This window comes from Nomascus leucogenys, chromosome 9 (assembly GCF_006542625.1).
Source record: "Nomascus leucogenys isolate Asia chromosome 9, Asia_NLE_v1, whole genome shotgun sequence".
Lineage (NCBI taxonomy): Eukaryota > Metazoa > Chordata > Mammalia > Primates > Hylobatidae > Nomascus > Nomascus leucogenys.
This window is the reverse complement of record NC_044389.1, coordinates 92049872-92069150: the sequence shown is the minus strand read 5'-3', so window position 1 is coordinate 92069150 and position 19279 is coordinate 92049872. Positions and strand designations below refer to the sequence as shown.

The window sequence follows — 19279 nt, the reverse complement described above, 5'->3', positions numbered from 1 at the left end:
AAAAAAGAGAAACTTCTAATGAATGTACTTCATGTAGAAATCAAGTGATCTCAGATAGAGGGTCTGAGATGTAAGAAGGCATTGCAGATAAAGTGGTAAATATGTAAGTAAAGCTAAACAAATATTAATCAAATATGCCAATAATAATAATAATGTGCTATGAAGATTACGGAAACAAGGTAGAGTTAAAATAGATGACAACAGCATTACATACTGACAGAGGGTGGTAGTTGAAATTTAATCACCCAAAGAACTTTTATTGTTCACCACTGTAAACATAGAGAGGTAATTTAAACTTTCCTGATAGAAACTTTCCTGATAGAAATTAAAAAAAAAAAAGAATGAGAAAAAAATAACCAATTCAAAAAATGTAAAGGAGAAAAACACATACAAAATAGAAACAAATATAAGATAACAACGTATAATTAAAGCCAAATGTATTTGTGATTAGAATAAAGTAAATGGACTAAATGCCCCAGTTAAAAGACAAAGATTGTCTACCTAGATTAAGAACAAAGTTTAAAACTATCTGTATGCTGTATAAAAGTCACATCCAAAGCAGAAGCATATAAAAGCCTGAAAGTCAAGGAATAGACAAAGATATGCCAACAAAATAATAACCTAACGAAAGTGGAGGTAGCTCTAGTAATATAAAGCCAAAACAGACTTTAAGGCAAAAAACATTTGTAGAGATAAAGTTTGTCATTACAGAGGTGGCTCTAAGATGGCTGAATAGGAACAGCTCCAGTCTACAGCTCCCAGTGTGAGCAATGCAGAAGACAGGTGATTTCTGCATCTCCAGCTGAGGTACCGGGTTCATCTCACTGGGGCTTGTTGGACAGTGGGTGCAGGACAGTGGGTGCAGCCCACTGAGTGTGAGCCAAAGCAGCGCAAGGCATCGCCTCACCCAGGAAGTGCAAGGAGTCAGGGAATTCCCTTTCCTGGACAAGGGAAGCAGTGACAGACAGCACCTGGAAAATCGGGTCACTCCCACCCCAGTACTGAGCTTTTCCAATGGTCTTAGCAAACGGCACACGAGGAGATTATATCCCGCACCTGGTTTGGAGGGTCTCACACCCAGGGAACCTTGCTCACTGCTAGCACAGCAGTCTGAGATCGAACTGCAAGGCAGCAGCGAGGCAGGGGGAGGGGCACCTGCCACTGCTGAGGCTTAAGTAGGTAAACAAAGCAGCCAGGAAGCTTGAACTGAGTAGAGCCCACCACAGCTCAAGGAGGCCTGCCTGCCTCTGTAGGCTCCACCTCTGGGGGCAGGTCATAGCCGAACAAAAGGCAGCAGAAACATCTGCAGACTTAAATGTCCCTGTCTGACAGCTTTGAAGAGAGTAGTGGTTCTCCCAGCATGGAGTTTGAGATCTGAGAACGGACAGACTGTCTCCTCAAGTGGGTCCCTGACCCCCGAGTAGCCTAACTGGTAGGCACCCCCAGTAGGGGCAGACTGATACCCCACACGGCTGGGTACCCCTCTGAGACGAAGATTCCAGAGGAATGATCAGGCAGCAACATTTGCTGTTCAGCAATATTAGCTGTTCTGCAGCCTCTGCTGCTGATACCCAGGTAAACAGGGTCTGGAGTAGACCTCTAGCAAACTCCAACAGACCTGCAGCTGAGGGTCCTGACTGTTAGAAGGAAAACTAACAAACAGAAAGGACATCCCCACCAAAACCCCATCTGTACATCACCATCATCAAAGAACAAAGGCAGATAAAACGACAAAGATGGGGAAAAAACAGAGCAGAGAAGCTGAAAATTCTAAAAATCAGAGCTCCTCTCCCGCTCCAAAGGAACACAGCTCCTCGCCAGCAATGGAACAAAGCTGGATGGAGAATGACTTTGATGAGTTGAGAGAAGAAGGCTTCAGATGATCAAACTTCTCCAAGCTAAAGGAGGAAGTCCAAACCCATCGCAAAGAAGCTAAAAACCTTGAAAAAAGATTAGACAAATGGCTAACTAGAATAACTAGTTTAGAGAAGTCCTTACATGACCTGATGGAGCTGAAAACCGTGGCACAAGAACTACATGATGAATGCACAAGCTTAAGTAGCCGAATCAATCAACTGGAAGAAAGAGTATCAGTGATTGAAGATAAAATGAGTGAAATGAAGTGAGAAGTTTAGAGAAAAAAGAGTAAAAAGAAACAAACAAAGCCTCCAAGAAATATGGGACTATGTGAAAAGAACAATTCTACGTCTAATTGGTGTACCTGAAAGTGATGGGGAGAATGGAACCAAGTTAGAAAACACTCTGCAGGATATTATCCAGGAGAACTTCCCCAATCCAGCAAGGCAGGCCAACATTCAAATTCAGGAAATACAGAGAATGCCACAAAGATACTCCTCGAGAAGAGCAACTCCAAGACACATAATTGTCAGATTCATCAAAGTTGAAATGAAGGAAAAAATGTTAAGGGCAGCCAGAGAGAAAGGTTGGGTTACCCACAAAGGGAAGTCCATCAGACTAACAGCTGATCTCTTGGCAGAAACTCTACAAGCCAGAAGAGAGTGGGGACCAATATTCAACATTCTTAAAGAAAAAATTTTCAACCCATCATTTGATATCCAGCCAAATTAAGCTTCGTAAGTGAAGGAGAAATAAAATACTTTACAGACAAGCAAATGCTGAGAGATTTTGTCACCACCAGGCCTGCCCTACAAGAGCTCCTGAAGGAAGCACTAAACATGGAAAGGAAAAACTGGCACCAGCCACTGCAAAAACACGCCAAGTTGTAAAGACCATCGATGCTAGGAAGAAACTGCATCAACTAATGAGCAAAATAACCAGCTAACATCATAATGACAGGATCAAATTCACACATAACAATATTAACCTGAAATGTCAATGGGCTAAATACTCCAATTAAAAGACACAGACTGGCAAATTGGAAAAAGAGTCAAGACCCATCAGTGTGCTGCATTCAGGAAACCCACCTCATGTGCAGAGACACACATAGGCTCAAAATAAAGGGATGGAGGAAGATCTACCAAGCAAATGGAAAACAAAAAAAGGCAGGGGTTGCAATCCTAGTCTCTGATAAAACAGACTTTAAACCAACAAAGATCAAGAGACAAAGAAGGCCATTACATAATGGTAAATGGATCAATTCAACGAGAAGAGCTAACTATCCTAAATATATATGCACCCAATACAGGAGCACCCAGATTCATAAAGCAAGTCCTTAGAGACCTACAAAGAGACTTAGGCTCCCACACAATAATAATGGGAGACTTTGACACCCCACTGTCAACATTAGACAGATCAATGAGACAGAAAGATAACAAGAATATCCAGGAATTTAACTCAGCTCTGCACCAAGCGGACCTAATAGACATCTACAGAACTCTCCACCCCAAATCAACAGAATATACATTCTTCTCAGCACCACATCGCACTTATTCCAAAATTGACCACACAGTTGGAAGTAAAGCACTCCTCAGCAAATGTAAAAGAACAGAAATCATAACAAACTGTCTCTCAGAACACAGTGCAATCAAACTAGAACTCAGGATTAAGAAACTCACTCAAAACCACTCAACTACATGGAACTTGAACAACCTGCTCCTGAATGACTACTGGGTACATAACAAAATGAAGGCAGAAATAAAGATGTTCTTTGAAACCAATGAGAACAAAGACACAACATACCAGAATCTCTTGGACACATTTAAAGCAGTGTGCAGAGGGAAATTTATCACACCAAATGCCCACAAGAGAAAACAGGAAAGATCTAAAATTGACACCCTAACATCACAATTAAAAGAACTACAGAAGCAAGAGCAAACACATTCAAAAGCTAGCAGAAGGCAAGAAATAACTAAGATCAGAGCAGAACTGAAGGAGATACAGACACAAAAAACCCTTCAAAAAATCAATGAATCCAGGAGCTGGTTTCCTGAAAAGATCAACAAAATTGATAGAACACTAGCAAGACTAATAAAGAAGAAAATAAAGAAGAATCAAATAGATGCAATAAAAAATGATAAAGGGGATATCACCACCGATCCCACAGAAATGCAATCTACCACCAGAGAATACTACAAACACCTCTATGCAAATAAACTAGAAAATCTAGAAGAAATGGATAAATTCCTCGACACATACACCCTCCCAAGACTAAACCAGGGAGAAGTTGAATCTCTGAATAGACCAATAACAGGCTCTGAAATTGAGGCAATAATTAATAGCCTTCCAACCAAAAAAATTCCAGGACCAGATGGATTCACAGCCAAATTCTACCAGAGGTACAAGGAGGAACAGTACCATTCCTTCTGAAACTATTCCAATCAATAGAAAAAGAGGGAATCCTCCCTAACTCATTTTATGAGGCCAGCATCATCCTGATACCAAAGCCTGGTAGAAACAAAACAAAAAAAGGGAATTTTAGACCAATATCCCTGATGAACATCGATGCAAAAATCCTCAATAAAATACTGGCAAACCAAATCCAGCAGCACATCAAAAAGCTTATCTACCATGATCAAGTGGGCTTCATCCCTGGGATGCAAGGCTGGTTCAACATATGCAAATCAATAAACGTAACCCATCATATAAACAGAACCAAAGACAAAAACCACATGATTATCTCAATAGATGCAGAAAAGGCCTTTGACAAAATTCAACAGTGCTTCATGCTAAAAACTCTCAATAAATTAGGTATTGATGGGACATATCTCAAAATTATAAGAGCTATTTATGACAAACGCACAGCCAATACCATATTGAATAGGTAAAAACTGGAAGCATTCCCTTTGAAAACTGGCACAAGACAGAGATGCCCTCTCTCACCACTCCTATTCAGCATAGTGTTGGAAGTTCTGGCCAGGGCAATCAGGCAGGAGAAAAAAATAAAAGATATTTAATTTGGAAAAGAGGAAGTCAAATTGTCCCTGTCCGCAGATGACATGATTGTATATTTAGAAAATCCCATCGTCTCAGCCTAAAATCTCCTTAAGCTGATAAGCAACTTCAGCAAAGTCTCAGGATACAAAATCAATGTGCAAAAATCACAGGCATTCTTATACACCAATAACAGAAAAACAGAGAGCCCAATCATGAATGAACTCCCATTCATAATTGCTTCAAAGAGAATAAAATACCTAGGAATCAAACTTACAAGGGATGTGAAGGACCTCTTCAAGGAGAACTACAAACCACTGCTCAACGAAATAAAAGAGGACACAAACAAATGGAAGAACATTCCATGCTCACGGATAGGAAGAATCAATATTGTGAAAATGGTCATACTGCCCAAGGGAATTTATAGATTCAATGCCATCCCCATCAAGCTACCAATGACTTTTTTTCACAGAATTGGAAAAAACTATTTTAAAGTTCATATGGAGCCAAAAAAGAGCCTGCATTGCCAAGACAATCCTATGCCAAAAGAACAAAGCTGGAGGTATCACGCTACCTGACTTCAAACTATACTACAAGGCTACAGTAACCAAAAAAGCATGGTACTGGTACCAAAACAGAGATATAGACCAATGAAACAGAATACAGCCCTCAGAAATAATACCACACATCTACAACCATCTGATCTTTGACAAACCTGACAAAAACAAGAAATGGGGAAAGGATTCCCTATTTAATAAATGGTGCTGGGAAAACTGGCTAGCCATATGTAGAAAGCTGAAACTGGATTCCTTCCTTACACCTTATACAAAAATTAATTCAAGATGGATTAAAGACTTACATGTTAGACCTAAAACCATAAAAACCCTAGAAGAAAACCTAGGCAATACCATTCAGGACATAGGCATGGGCAAGGACTTCATGTCTAAAACACCAAAAGCAATGGCAACAAAAGCCAAAATTGACAAATGGGATCTAATTAAACTAAAGAGCTTCTGCACAGCAAAAGAAACTACCATCAGAGTGAACAGGCAACCACAAAATGGAAGAAAATTTTTTGCAATCTACTCACCTGACAAAGGGCTAATATCCAGAATCTACAAAGAACTCAAACAAACTTACAAGAAAAAAACAACCCCATCAAAAAGTGGGTGAAGGATATGAACAGACACTTCTCAAAAGAAGACATTTATGCAGCCAAAAAACACATGAGAAAATGCTCATCATCACTGGCCATCAGAGAAACGCAAATCAAAACCACAATGAGATACCATCTCACACCGGTTAGAATGGTGATCATTTAAAGGCCAGGAAACAACAGGTGCTGGAGAGGATGTGGAGATATAGGAACACTTTTACACTGTTGGTGGGACAGTAAACTAGTTCAATCATTGTGGAAGACAGTGTGGCGATTCCTTAAGGATCTAGAACTAGAAACACCATTTGATGCAGCCATCCCATTACTGGGTATATACCCAAATGATTATAAATCATGCTGCTATAAAGACACATGTACACATATGTTCATTGTGGCACTATTCACAATAGCAAAGACTTGGAACTAACCCAAATGTCCATCAATGATAGACTGGATTAAGAAAATGTGGCACATATACACCATGGAATACTATGCAGCCATAAAAAATGATGAGTTCATGTCCTTTGTAGGGACATGGATGAAGCTGAAAACCATCATTCTCAGCAAACTATCGCAAGGACAAAAAACCAGACACCGCATGTTCTCACTCATAGGTGGGAATTGAACAATGAGAACACTTGGACACAGGAAGGGGAATATCATACACCGGGGCCTGTCGTGGTGTGGGGGGAGGGGGGGAGGGATAGCATTAGGAGATATACCTAATGTAAGTGAGGAGTTAACGGGTGCAGCACACCAACATGGCACATGTGTACATATGTTACAAACCTGCACGTTGTGCACATGTTCCCTAGAACTTAAAGTATAATAATAATAAAAAAAGTTTGTCATTACATAATGGTAAAATGTTCAATTTACCAGGAAGATACAATTATAAAATAGTAAGCATCTAATAATACAGACTAAAATTACATAAAGCAAAAACTACTTAGAGTAATATGCAAATCATCTAAGTATAATAGCATAAAAATACAAGGTACCTAAGATTACATCTAAAAAAAGGTACTTTCAAGACTTCTATAGGGTTATAAAACTCTATTGAAATAATACATAAACAAAATATATAACATATTTACAGATTAGAAGACTCAGTGATAAAGATGCCAATTGTGCCTAAATTGAACTGTAGATTTAACAAAATTCTAATTCAAATACTAATAAAATTTGTTTTGCTTTGTTTCTTTTGTTTTGTTTTTTTCTGTGAATATTGACAATCTGATTCTAAAATTTACATGGAAATGCAAAGATCCAATAAAGCTGGGGCACTCTTGCAAAACGGCAGGAGCATTAGCCTTAACAGGTAAGATTTAGATATTAAATCAGTGTTATATTGGTGCAGGAAAAAAACCAGTGAAACAGATTGAGTCAGAATAGGCTCATATATATGAGCCCTTAATAATGACAGGTGGACTTATATATCAAGGGAGAAGACAGACTTTTTATTAAATGGATACTTCAGATGGTTATTTATAATAAAAGGAAATGAAACCAGACGTCTATCTCTCTGTACACTAATATCAATTCTAAATGGATTAAATCTGTAAATATGAAAAGCAAAACAAGCGAAAAGTTTAAAGACCATAGAGAATAATACATTTGTGATTAAATATTAGAAGAACTCTTTTTAAAGAAGGCAGAAAAAAATGTAAAGACAAAAAGGAAAAGATTAAGTCAGAATAACATTCATATTGAGAACATTTATTTATTACAAAAGCCACAAAAAGATTAAAAACTTAATCCACAAACTGAAAGAAGACATTTGCAATACATATAACTGGTAAAGGATTAGTATCCAAGTTATATAAAGAATTCCTATGAAAAAGTAAATATGAAATAAACCAATAGAATCAAAAGGCTGAAACCTGCAGTACCTAAAAGAGGAAATCTGAATGGTCAATAAACATTTAAAAAGACGATCACTTTCATTAGTAATCAGGAAAAGGCAAAAGACATTATAAACACACATACATACACGTAAACTCCAAAACTGTGAGTAAGCATTATACAATAATAGGTTGGCAAAAATGATGAAGTCTGGCAACATCAGTGCTGAAGACCATATGGAGCACTAGAAACTTTCATCTGTTCCTGATTAGAGTGTCAGGGTAATATTACTTTGGAAAACTATCTGGCACTAGCTTCTGTGGCAGAGGCTACTTATTGTCCTTCAATAGCTAATCTCCTCCTTTCATTTTTTTGGAGACAGGGTCTTGCTCTATTGCCCAGGCTGGAGGGCAAAGGCACAATCATGGCTCACTGTGGGCTTGACCTCCCAGGCTCAAGCTCTCCTCCCAGCTCAGCCTCCCTCAGTCTCAGGCACGTGCCACCATGCCCAGCTAATTTTTTTTTCTATTTTTTGTAGAGACAGGGTCTCACTTTGTTGCCCAGGCTGGTCTCAAATTCTTGGGCTTTAGTTAGGTATTTGGCTGCATAGACAGAGAGCACCTTTCTCAGTCTGTCTTGCAATTGGACACAGTTCTAGGTCTAGGATCAGACCTGTGGGACACGAGTAGAAGTGACATGTGCAATTTCTGGGTCATATCCTTAAGGATAAATATTCTTGCCCTGGACTTTCTCTTTCTGGAGAAAGTCTAGAACCCATGGACATGAAGTTGACCACCTTTATTTATGTGGGTGAGTAAAATATCTTAGGAGATGTCAGAGCAGTAAGATTGAAGGAACCTGTGTACCACTTTATGGAGTACTGCTCCTCATGGGGCATTGTCCTGCCTGGAGCCACTTGCTTCTTCACTGTAACATGAATGAAGTAGTCTTCAATCTATTTAAGTCAGTGTATTTTTTGTTGTTGCAATCACAGCAGCTTACCCACAGCAAGTGAACTTACCAGTACTCTATGACCAGCAATTCTGTTACGAGTATAAAACCTGGAAGAGCTCCTGTATCTGTGTATCAGGTGAAACTAGAAGAATGTTGAGAGCAATAATACTTATAATAGTAAAAAGTAAGAACCAACCTAAGTGTTGATGAGCAGCAGAATGGGTAAATAAGTTGTGGTATATTCGTGTATTAGAATATTCGGAATGGGTGAATCACAACCACTAGCATCAGCATGAATGAATCTTAGAAGTATAATGTTGAGAAAATGGAGCAAAATCACAGAAGAATGTGTGTATTTTTCATTTACTTATTTTTTATTTCTAGAAAGCTTAAAAACTGGCAAAACTCAACAACATACTGCTTAGGAATACATGTACAAGTGATAAAGCTATGAAGGAAATTAAAAAAAAAATTAGAGCAATAGTTCCCTCCAGGAGGAAATGAAGAGGAATGCAATTGGTGGGCTTCTGGGGCATGGTAATAATCTAGTTATGGCCTTGGTCTCGGGAATGCAGGCATTCATGTTATTATCATTCTTTAAATTGTGCATATGTGTTTTCATTCATCCCTTTGTTATTCATGGGTTATTTAAAAGTTTGAAAAACATACATACAAAAAAACATGAAACAACAAAATTTAGACTCGAGACAAAACAAACTCTTCTCTACTTAGATTTGACCCCAAATTAAGAGATTAAGAATGGGGAACTTTACTCCCTGGATAAAAGAATAGGCTGACAAAAACGCTGAGATAAGTATATTTGCATAAAGCATGAGAAAATTACTAACTATGCAATAATTAAAATAAATATTTGAGATAGCAAAGAGTAGAGGTGAAATGGAGAGAACAGAACAAGAATGTAGAGCAATGTTCCCTGGCATTTAGTTTGCCACAGTATACATAAAAACATACTATTCACACAGAGCACTGGGATAAATCAACAAAGTTGCTCATGGGCTTAGACTATTGGTCAGAGCTTCAGGCTACTCTAGTAATGCCCTAAACCCTGCCACTTGGAGGACCGAGAAGAATCAATATCCCAGCATACCTGAAACCTCTTCAGGAAACTTTGAAGGAAGGTGCAAACCAGAAAAGTTTCCAAAAGATGTCAAGGAAAACAACAAAGAGTATAACATGACATGAAAGAGAATGTGATTAACTGTGGAGGACAGAAAAATAGGTATCTGACCCACAATAGTGTTTCTGAAAAAGAAACAAAAACAGATCCCAGATCCCACAACAGCAGTCATTAAAAGTGTACATAATGGGCATGGTGGATCATACCTGCAATCCTAGCACTTTGGGAGGCTGAGGCAGGAGGATCACTTGAGGCCAGGAGTTCAAGACCAGCCTGGGCAACATAGTGAGACTTTGTCTCTACAAAATATAAAAAAATTAGCCAAGTGTGGTGGTGCACACCTGCAGTCCCAGCTACTCAGGAGGCTAAGGCAGGACAATCACTTGAGCTCAGAGGTTTGAGGTTACAGTGAGCTATGATCATGTCACTGCACTCCAGTCTGGGTGACAGAGGAAGACTCTGTCTTTAAAAGAAAAACAAAAGTGTACATAAGAAACATGTCTGAGTTGAAGAAAACGACTATCAGAGAGGCCCATTTTATTCAAGAGAAATTAATAAAATAATGTTTACTCATATCCTGATGACATCTTTTTAAATTTCAAGGTTAAAAAACACAACACAAAAATTTTCAAAATGGGGAAGGCAGGCTAATTAGCAACAAACAAAAATTAAACCGGACTTAGTCAGGTCAAGACATTGCAAAGTGGATAGAATATTTCCTCCAGAACAAAAGGAAAAGACTCAAATTCATGTTCCAGTTTATAAGAAATAAATCAAAACTAAGAACTCAAGACCTGTGGAAGTCACGATTTTTAAAAAGTGGCCGGTGAGGTTAAATATAAACATATAAATGTAAGTATAAATAATTGCTATTCATGTAGAGAGTTGAAAGCAGAAAGTAATTAACCAAAAATACTTTTGTGTGATAAAAAGAATAACATAATAATGATGTGGCTCTCTACAAAGAGTAAATTAACAAAGACCAGAAGGAAGAGGGGAATATATTGATGAAATTAGGGCTGAGACAAAGTTCAGGGAACAAAAACACGTATATTTTCTTGTCTTGCAGAGTGTTTTAGGACTCAAAATTTACTTGGTTTTTGGTTTTGATAATTTCAGTAATGTAGTGGGTACTTGAGTTTACCTTAAAGTTTACCATTACAATATAGGAAATAAAAACAAGCAAAATGAGGTTCATATTACATGAGCCAGGAAACAAACAAACAAAAAGAGCAGGATGCCAGGAATATATCACACATGTCACCTATGTTGATAAATTCACATAGTTTCAGTTTGCCAATTAAGTGTAAATAAATGAAGGTGAGATTTTAAAAACTAAAATCTAGTTATGTTATAAAAGAACACTTACACATGGCTGGTGGAAATGTAAATTAGTTCCACCATGGTGAAAAATAGTGTGGCGCTTCCTTTCAAAGACCTAAAAACAGAACTACCATTTGACCCAGCAATCCCATTACTGGGCATATACACAAAGGAATATAAATTGTTCTATCATAAAGACACATGCACGCATATGTTAATAGAAGCACTATTCACATTAGCAAAGACATGGAATCAACTTAAATGCCCATCAATGATAGACTGGATAATGAAAATGTGGTACATACACACCATGGAATACTATGCAGCCATGTCAAAGAATGAGATCTTGTCCTCTGCAGGAACATGGATAGAGCTGGAGGCCATTATCCTTAGCAAAATAATGCAGGAACAGAAAACCAAATACTGTATGTTCTCCCTTATAAATGATGAGAGCTACATGATGAGAACACATGGACACACAGAGGGAAACAACTACACTGAGGCCTACTGGAGGGTGGAGGATGGGAGGAGGAAGAAGATCAAGAAAAATAACTAATGGGTTCCGTACTTGACACCTGGCTGAAGAAATAATCTGTACAACAAACCCCCATGACACAAGTTTACCTGCATAACAAACCTGCACATGTACCTCTGAACTACAAATATAAGTTAAATAATGAGTTTCAAGTCAAGGCTAAAAAAAAGCTAAATAAGGTCGGGCACAGTGGCTCACGCCTGTAATCCCAGCACTTTGGGAGGCTGAGGCGGGCAGATCATGAGATGAAGAGATTGAGACCACTCTGGTCAACATGGTGAAACCCTGTCTCTACTAAAAATACAAAATTAGCCAGGTGTGGTGGTACATGCCCACAATCCCAGCTACTCGGGAGGCTGAGGCAGGAGAATCGCTTGAACCCGGGAGGAGGAGGTTGCGGTGAGCCGAGATTGCACCATTGCACTCCAGCCTGGGGAACAAGAGCGAAATTCTGTCTCAAAAAAAAAAAAAAAAAGATAAATAGAAAAAAATAAATAAAAGGATTTACATTACCTGATTTCAAGATTTACTAGGAAAGCTATGTTAATTAAGACAGTGTGATATTGGCAAAAGGACTGACAAATAAACCAATGGAAAAGAATAGCGTAGTTAGAAATAGACTCATACATAGACAGTAAATTGATATAGAAAAACGGAACTGGTGAAATTCAATGAAAAAAGACAAGATCAATATTATAAGAAATATATACAGAATGTGAGATATCATCACAGACACAGAGAATACAATCTGCACAGAAAAAATAACTAAGTTGTCTTTGTTAAAATAAAAATATCTGACCTTCAAAGGACACCATTCAGAAAATAGAAGGAAAAATTATAGACTGAGGAAAAAAAATGTTTGTAATACATGTATCTGACAAAGGACTTGTATTCAGAATATATAACAAAATGCTACAATTCAATAACAGTTAAAAATTGACAAAAGCACAGGAATAGAGGAATGGGCAGTTGCTTTTTTTTTTTTTTTTTTTGAGAAGGAGTCTCGCTCTTTCACCCAGGCTGGAGTGCAGTGGCGCGATCTCGGCTCACTGCAGGCTCCGCCCCCCGGGGTTCACGCCATTCTCCTGCCTCAGCCTCCCACATAGCTGGGACTACAGGCGCCCGCCACCTCGCCCGGCTAATTTTTTGTATTTTTAATAGAGACGGGGTTTCACCGTGTTAGCCAGGATGGTCTCGATCCCATGACCTCGTGATCCGCCCGCCTCAGCCTCCCAAAGTGCTGGGATTACAGGCGTGAGCCACCGCGCCCAGCTGGGCAGTTGTTTTTTAAATGAGTGTGGAGACTCAGGTTTGCAAGATGGAAAAGAGTTCTGGAATTTGGTTTAACAATTTGGATGTTTGTGACACTACTGAACTGTACATTTAAAAATGGCTAAAATGACAGATTTTCTGTTATGTGCATTTAGCCACAAGTTTTAAAAAGTCTTAAGTAGATCCTTCAAAAAAGAAGACCTAAGAATGATCAATCAGCACGTGAAAAGATGCTCAACGTCATTAATTAGGGAAATGCAAATTAAAATTACAATGAGATAACATTTTAAAATGGTTAAAATTTAAAAACTAACAATATCGGGCAGGCACTGTGGCTAACACATGTAATCCCAGCACTTAGGGAGGCCAAGGTGGGTGGATCACAAGGTCAGGAGTTTGAGACCAGCCTGGCCAACATGGTGAAACCTGTCTCCACTAAAAATACAAAAATTGGCCAGGCACGGTGGCTCACGCCTGTAATCCCAGCACTTTGGGAGGCTCAGGTGGGTGGATCACGAGGTCAGGAGATCGAGACCATCCTGGCTAATACAGTGAAACCCCATCTCTACTAAAAATACAAAAAAATTAGCTGGGTGTGGTGGCAGGCACCTGTAATCTCAGCTACTTGGGAGGCTGAGGCAGGAGAATGGCGTGAACCCAGGAGGCGGAGCTTGCAGTGAGCCGAGATTGCGTCACTGCACTCCAGACTGGGCAACAGAGCAAGATTCCCTCTCAAAAAAAAAAAAAAAATTAGCCAGGTGTGGTGACGGGTGCCTGTAATCCCAGCTACTCGGGAGGCTGAGGCAGGAGAATCGCTTAAACCTGGGAGGTGGAGGTTGCAGTGAGCCAAGATTGCGCCATGTACTCCAGCCTAGGTGACAGAGCAAGACTCCGTCTCAAAACAAAACAGAAAAACAACTTTTGTTTTAGGTTTGGGGGTACAGGGCAGGTTTGTTATACAGGTAAATTGCATATCATGGGGGTCTGGTGTTCAGATTACTTCATCACACAGGTAGTAAGCATAGTATCCGACAGGTAGTTTTTCAATCCTCACTCTCCTCCCACCTCCACCCTCAAGTAGGCCCCCATGTCTGTTCCTTTCTTTGTGTCCATGTGTACTCAATGTTTAGCTCTCACTTATAAGTGAGAACATGTGGTATTTGGTTTTCTGCTTCTGTGTTAGGTCACTTAGGATAATGGCCTCCAGCTCCATTCATGTTGCTGCAAAGGACATGATCTCGTTCTTTTTTTTATGGCTGCGTCATATTCCATGGTGTATATGTACCACATTTTCTTTGTCCAGTCTACCATTGATGGGCATTTAGGTTGATTCCCTGTCTTTGCTATTGTGAATGGTGTGGCAACGAACATGTGCATGCATGTGTCTTTGTGGTTTCTTATGCAGTTAAACACACACACTTCCTGTGTCCTCGCCATTCCACTCCTACCTGAGAGATATTAACACAAACTTTCACAAGTGATTTGTAAGAGAATGCTTATAGCAGCTTTTTTTCCATAATAGCCCTAACTGGAAAGAGCCCATTTGTCCAATGAGGCCAGATGGATAAACAAATTATGGTTTATTCATTCAAAAGAATACTACTCAGCATTACAAAGGAAATTAAGAAGGGACAACTGCCATGCTACATGCAATAACATGGCTGGATCTTAAAAGTACTGTGCTGTGTAAAATGGGCCAGACATACGAAAATATAAACTGTGTGAGTCCATCTACATAAATTTAAGAACAGGCAAAACTAATCTGTAGTGATAGAAATCGAAACAACGCTTATTTGGTGTGGTGATGGGGGCAATGTATTGTCTGCAAAGGGACATGAGGGAGCTTGCAGGGATGATGGAAATGCTCAGTGCCTTGACTTACATGATGGTTACAAAGCAAAACTCTTCAAATGGCACACTTAATATTTGTGCATTTAACCATATGTGAAATATACCCCAATAGTAATATCATAGCAAACTTTTTCTTTCATAGCATTTATCCAAATTTGTAATTTAAATTCCGATGTTTCCCTATTAATGCCTATCTTTTCCACACTGTAGATCAGGCACTATTCTAAGCTCTGCAAGCAAAATAGTTTATAAGATGGACCAGTCTGTCACCTCATGGAATTTACAGTCTGTGAAGCAAAGAGCCATTTTTGTCTTGTTCAGTATGTTACACTCGGCATGTAGCTTGGCGCTTGGTACGCATGTGTACTCAACAAATATTTGTAGGGTGGATGAATGACTAGAGAGAGGGAACCAAGGGACAGTGTCAGTGGATCTAAACTCACACATTCACTTGCTTACTCTTTCCCTCCCCTTCCCCATCAGTTTTTCTTAAGTATTTGAAAATCTGTATACACTCTGATGAGTATCTCATGTGTCAACATACTGTGTGGATGTATAGATGAAGACTCATAAACTTTGAAATCAGGAAACAGTGGCACATGGATGGATTCTAGACCAGATGGAGTTCCATCTGCCTCCACGGGAAGGTGAATTGCATGGCCACTTGGGGGCAGGGCCAAGATTGTACTCAGGAAAAATACTGGATCTACTCATGTGCTTGAATTGGTATAATTTTGAGATTTAGAAGTCTGTTTCATAAAGCCTGGATAATTCAAATTTGTACTAGAAAATGTTACCAGCTAACAATCATAAAAAAGCCTGATTTTGAGTGACACCATATTCTCCTGGATCCTCCAATGTTTTATTTGCTTAACTGATTAAATTTCTAAAATGAGAATTACTCCAACTAAAATTATAACCTGCAGGTGAGAAGAGGAAAAACCAAGAGGGGAAAAAAGACACTATATATATTCCTATCTATGTAGATCAGTTTGGGAACATTTCAGAGAAATCAAGTATTAAAATCCTCAGCAAGGTTACTATATAAACTTAGTTATAAACAGGAATTAACTTAATATTATCTTGCAAGTGTACTTAAGTTCTTTGATCTCCTGCAGCAACTTAAATTTAGAAAATGGCCTTAAAGTGACAAATGTTGAAAAAAAATTTCAGAAAGAAGATGATTTTAGATTGTATACCTCTTGAAGCAAAAAAAAAGAGGGTATATTTATATATTTTATGTTTCTTAGGCCCTTCCCCACAAACCCGAGTTGTCCTCAGAGCACTTAGCATCACAGCAGGTTCTCAACAAAGTTTGTCTCATTTTGGTTAGTTATTAATTGAAATTTACTGGATATATTTCTATACCGGGCATCATTTACCTTAACATTTAGAACCCTCAAATGAAAACAGTAAGTCAAATAGGTTAAGTAACAGCATAATATAGAATTGGGCTTTATCTATTACATGAACTCTAATGTGAAATTGAATGGCTTGGCACTAGGAACAGATTCTCCTATCTTCTTTTCTTCCTTTGGATGTGACTGGAAGCTTAGACTCTGAGCTTTGATATTTCCCAATATTACATCCATGGCCACAAACGGGCAGACTGACAGATAGGCTCCAGGCAGAATGAGTGCCCGCTCCTCTGAAATTTGTACTTACCCCTATTGTAGCTCAACCATATTGCACTGTAGCCATTTGTTTACACATCTACCTCTCACATTGGACTGAGCTCTTTGGGTTCAGGCACTTTGTCTTACACCCTCAGCATCTAGCAGGGACTGCCTTGTACTATCTCTAGAGCCTGTAATGACAGGGGCTCGATAAACCTTAAACGAGAACAGAAAGAAACAGACAGGTATATTCAAAGAGACAAATAGCATCTAAACATTACATGCACTTACAATATAATTGAAGGATGTGTCGGCAAGCACTGCAAACTGACGAAACAGTGTGTGCCTTGTAAACATCTCATTCTTAAGGACATGAAAGCTGAAATTTAAAAAATGATGAAACTTAAAATGTATATAAATCATAGGATAAAGCAAATAAGCATTATGTTAATGAGGTAGGAAGCTACATTAAAATTTTAAAATATTACCAAATAAAAATTTAAAAATATTAGCATGAACACTCTACCTCTTTCATTTTTAAAACTACATGTTGCCTGGGCAAAGTGGTGAAACCCCATCTCTACAAACAATTAAAAAAAAATAACCAGGCATGCATGGTGGTACATGCCTGTAGTCCCAGCAATTCAGAAGGCTGAGGTGGGAGGTTGACCTGAGACTGGGAGGTCAAGGCTGCAGTGAGCCGTGATTGCACCACTGCACTCCAGCATGGATGACAGAGTGAGACCCTGTCTGACAAAAAACCAAAAACCACACATACACACAAAAACCAAACAAACTTACATATTTTTCAGCTTAGAAAAGGCATAGAAGTAATGGCAATGATCACCCCTACTGCCCAGACTGTGATTTCAAAAAGCATTTCTCACCAGAATAATTCAGGGCATTTTTCAGAAATGATTGTTTCTAGATCTAAGGCAATAAATGCACAGAATGAACCTGAGACATCTTATTCTACCAGAATTCAACAAAGTCATCAAAGGTTATATCAAAAGAACACAGTAATCAATTTGGAAGAGCTCCTGTTGACTTAAGATTGGAGAAATCACACATCAAAGATAGTAAGAACTACAGTGTGTTGAAACATCACACATATATTAGCTATTTGGGAAATTCTCAGCCTATCTTGATTGCAAGTGATGCTAAAATTAGGAGATTTGCTGTCAGGAAGACATACTCTGTAGAGAAGGCAAGAGAATGGCTGGACAACCTTAGAGTCTAGGAAGAAACAAAAATCACAGCATTTACTCACACAAAAGACTCTTTTAAGAGATCAGATGTGTGACGTCCCTTCAGCCATCTCAGTAGAGTCCAAAATAGAGATGAGATTATCTAGGAAAGACCTGAAAAGGAGCCTCCCGTCTAATGAAGTGACTTCCCGTGACAAACATGGGAGACCCACAAGATTTTGAGAATGTTATATCAGCAACAAAACTGCCAGATTGCACTGAAAAGAACAGAGAAAGGAAATAAATGAAAGAAGGTTATTGGATTCCCAAAATTCTACAGGCAGGAAACAGATTGATAAAACTACTAAGGGTCAAACATGTGCTACTTTTCATGAAGGAAGATATTTGACTGAGTAGTAGTGCTTTGGGCCCAGAAGGTGGAACCTTGAGTCACAGAGAATTAGCCCAGGCCTTGAAACCTAATGGCGTTATGCTGAAACAATTTCAAAATTGTTTGGACTAGTGACTCAATTTTCCCCTTCTACTTTCTCCCCTTTCAAACAAGAATGTCTATAGCTATTATTGACATTTATGTCAACACAATGCCTTTCCCACTATTGTATTTGGGAGCAAATAATCTATAATTTCACGAGTCGACATATGGAGAGAAATTTTGTCCCAGGATGAATTATAACCAGAGTCTCACCATACCTAATTTAGATGATGCAAACTGGGACTTCTGAGGCTGATAACACTTAGATGAAATTTTGGACTTGAGTTGATGCTGTAATGGGTTGAGACTTTGGGGGATACTGGGATGTGGTAAACGCATGTTGCATGCAGGATAGGCATGATTGTTTGGGGGCCAGAAGGTTGACTGTAGTAGAGTGAACATTGCACCCCATGAAAATATCTACTTTCTAATTCCTGGAAATTTTGAGTATGCTACCTAACATAGCAAAAAGAACTTTGCAGATGTGGTAAGTTACAGATCTTGAGACAGAGTAATTATTCTAGATTATTTAGTGGGCCCAATGTAATCACAAAGGTTTTTTTAAAGAAGGAAGCAGGAAGATCAGAGTAGATATGAATGAAGCAGAAATAATACATAGAAAGATAATAGCTAAGAATGTTCCAAAATTCAGAAATGACATTGACCCATAGATTCAAGAGCTAGACCAGATAAATAAAAGGAACTATACCTAGGGACATCATAATAAAACTAATGATAACCAAAGATCAAAGGAAAAAATTTAAAGTACGCAGACATGAAAAAAAAGCAACGGTAAGACTGACAGCTGCCTTCTCAACAACAACAATGAAGGCCAAAGTACTGACGTTATTTTTTTAATTTTTTAAATTTATTTACTCATTTTGAGATGGAGTCTAGCTCTGTTGCCCAGGCTGGAGTGCAGTGGCACGATCTTGGCTCAGTGCAACCTCCGCCTCCTGGGTTCAAGCAATTCTCCTGCCTCAGCCTCCTGAGTAGCTGGGATTACAGGTGCCTGCCACCAAGCCCAGCTAATTTTTGTATTTTTAGTAGTGATGGGG

General features: G+C 38.8%; 1 protein-coding gene across 1 annotated transcript in view; it reads right to left on the bottom strand.

Moving 5' to 3' along the window:
- The window catches only part of C9H10orf67 (chromosome 9 C10orf67 homolog), a 151873-nt gene that overhangs the window by 23291 nt on the left and 109303 nt on the right, over positions 1-19279 (bottom strand). Inside the window, exon 13 of the mRNA XM_030818461.1 lies at positions 16833-16920. Within this exon, the coding sequence (XP_030674321.1) occupies positions 16833-16920 (88 nt within the window). The remainder of the gene's footprint in view (positions 1-16832; positions 16921-19279) is intronic.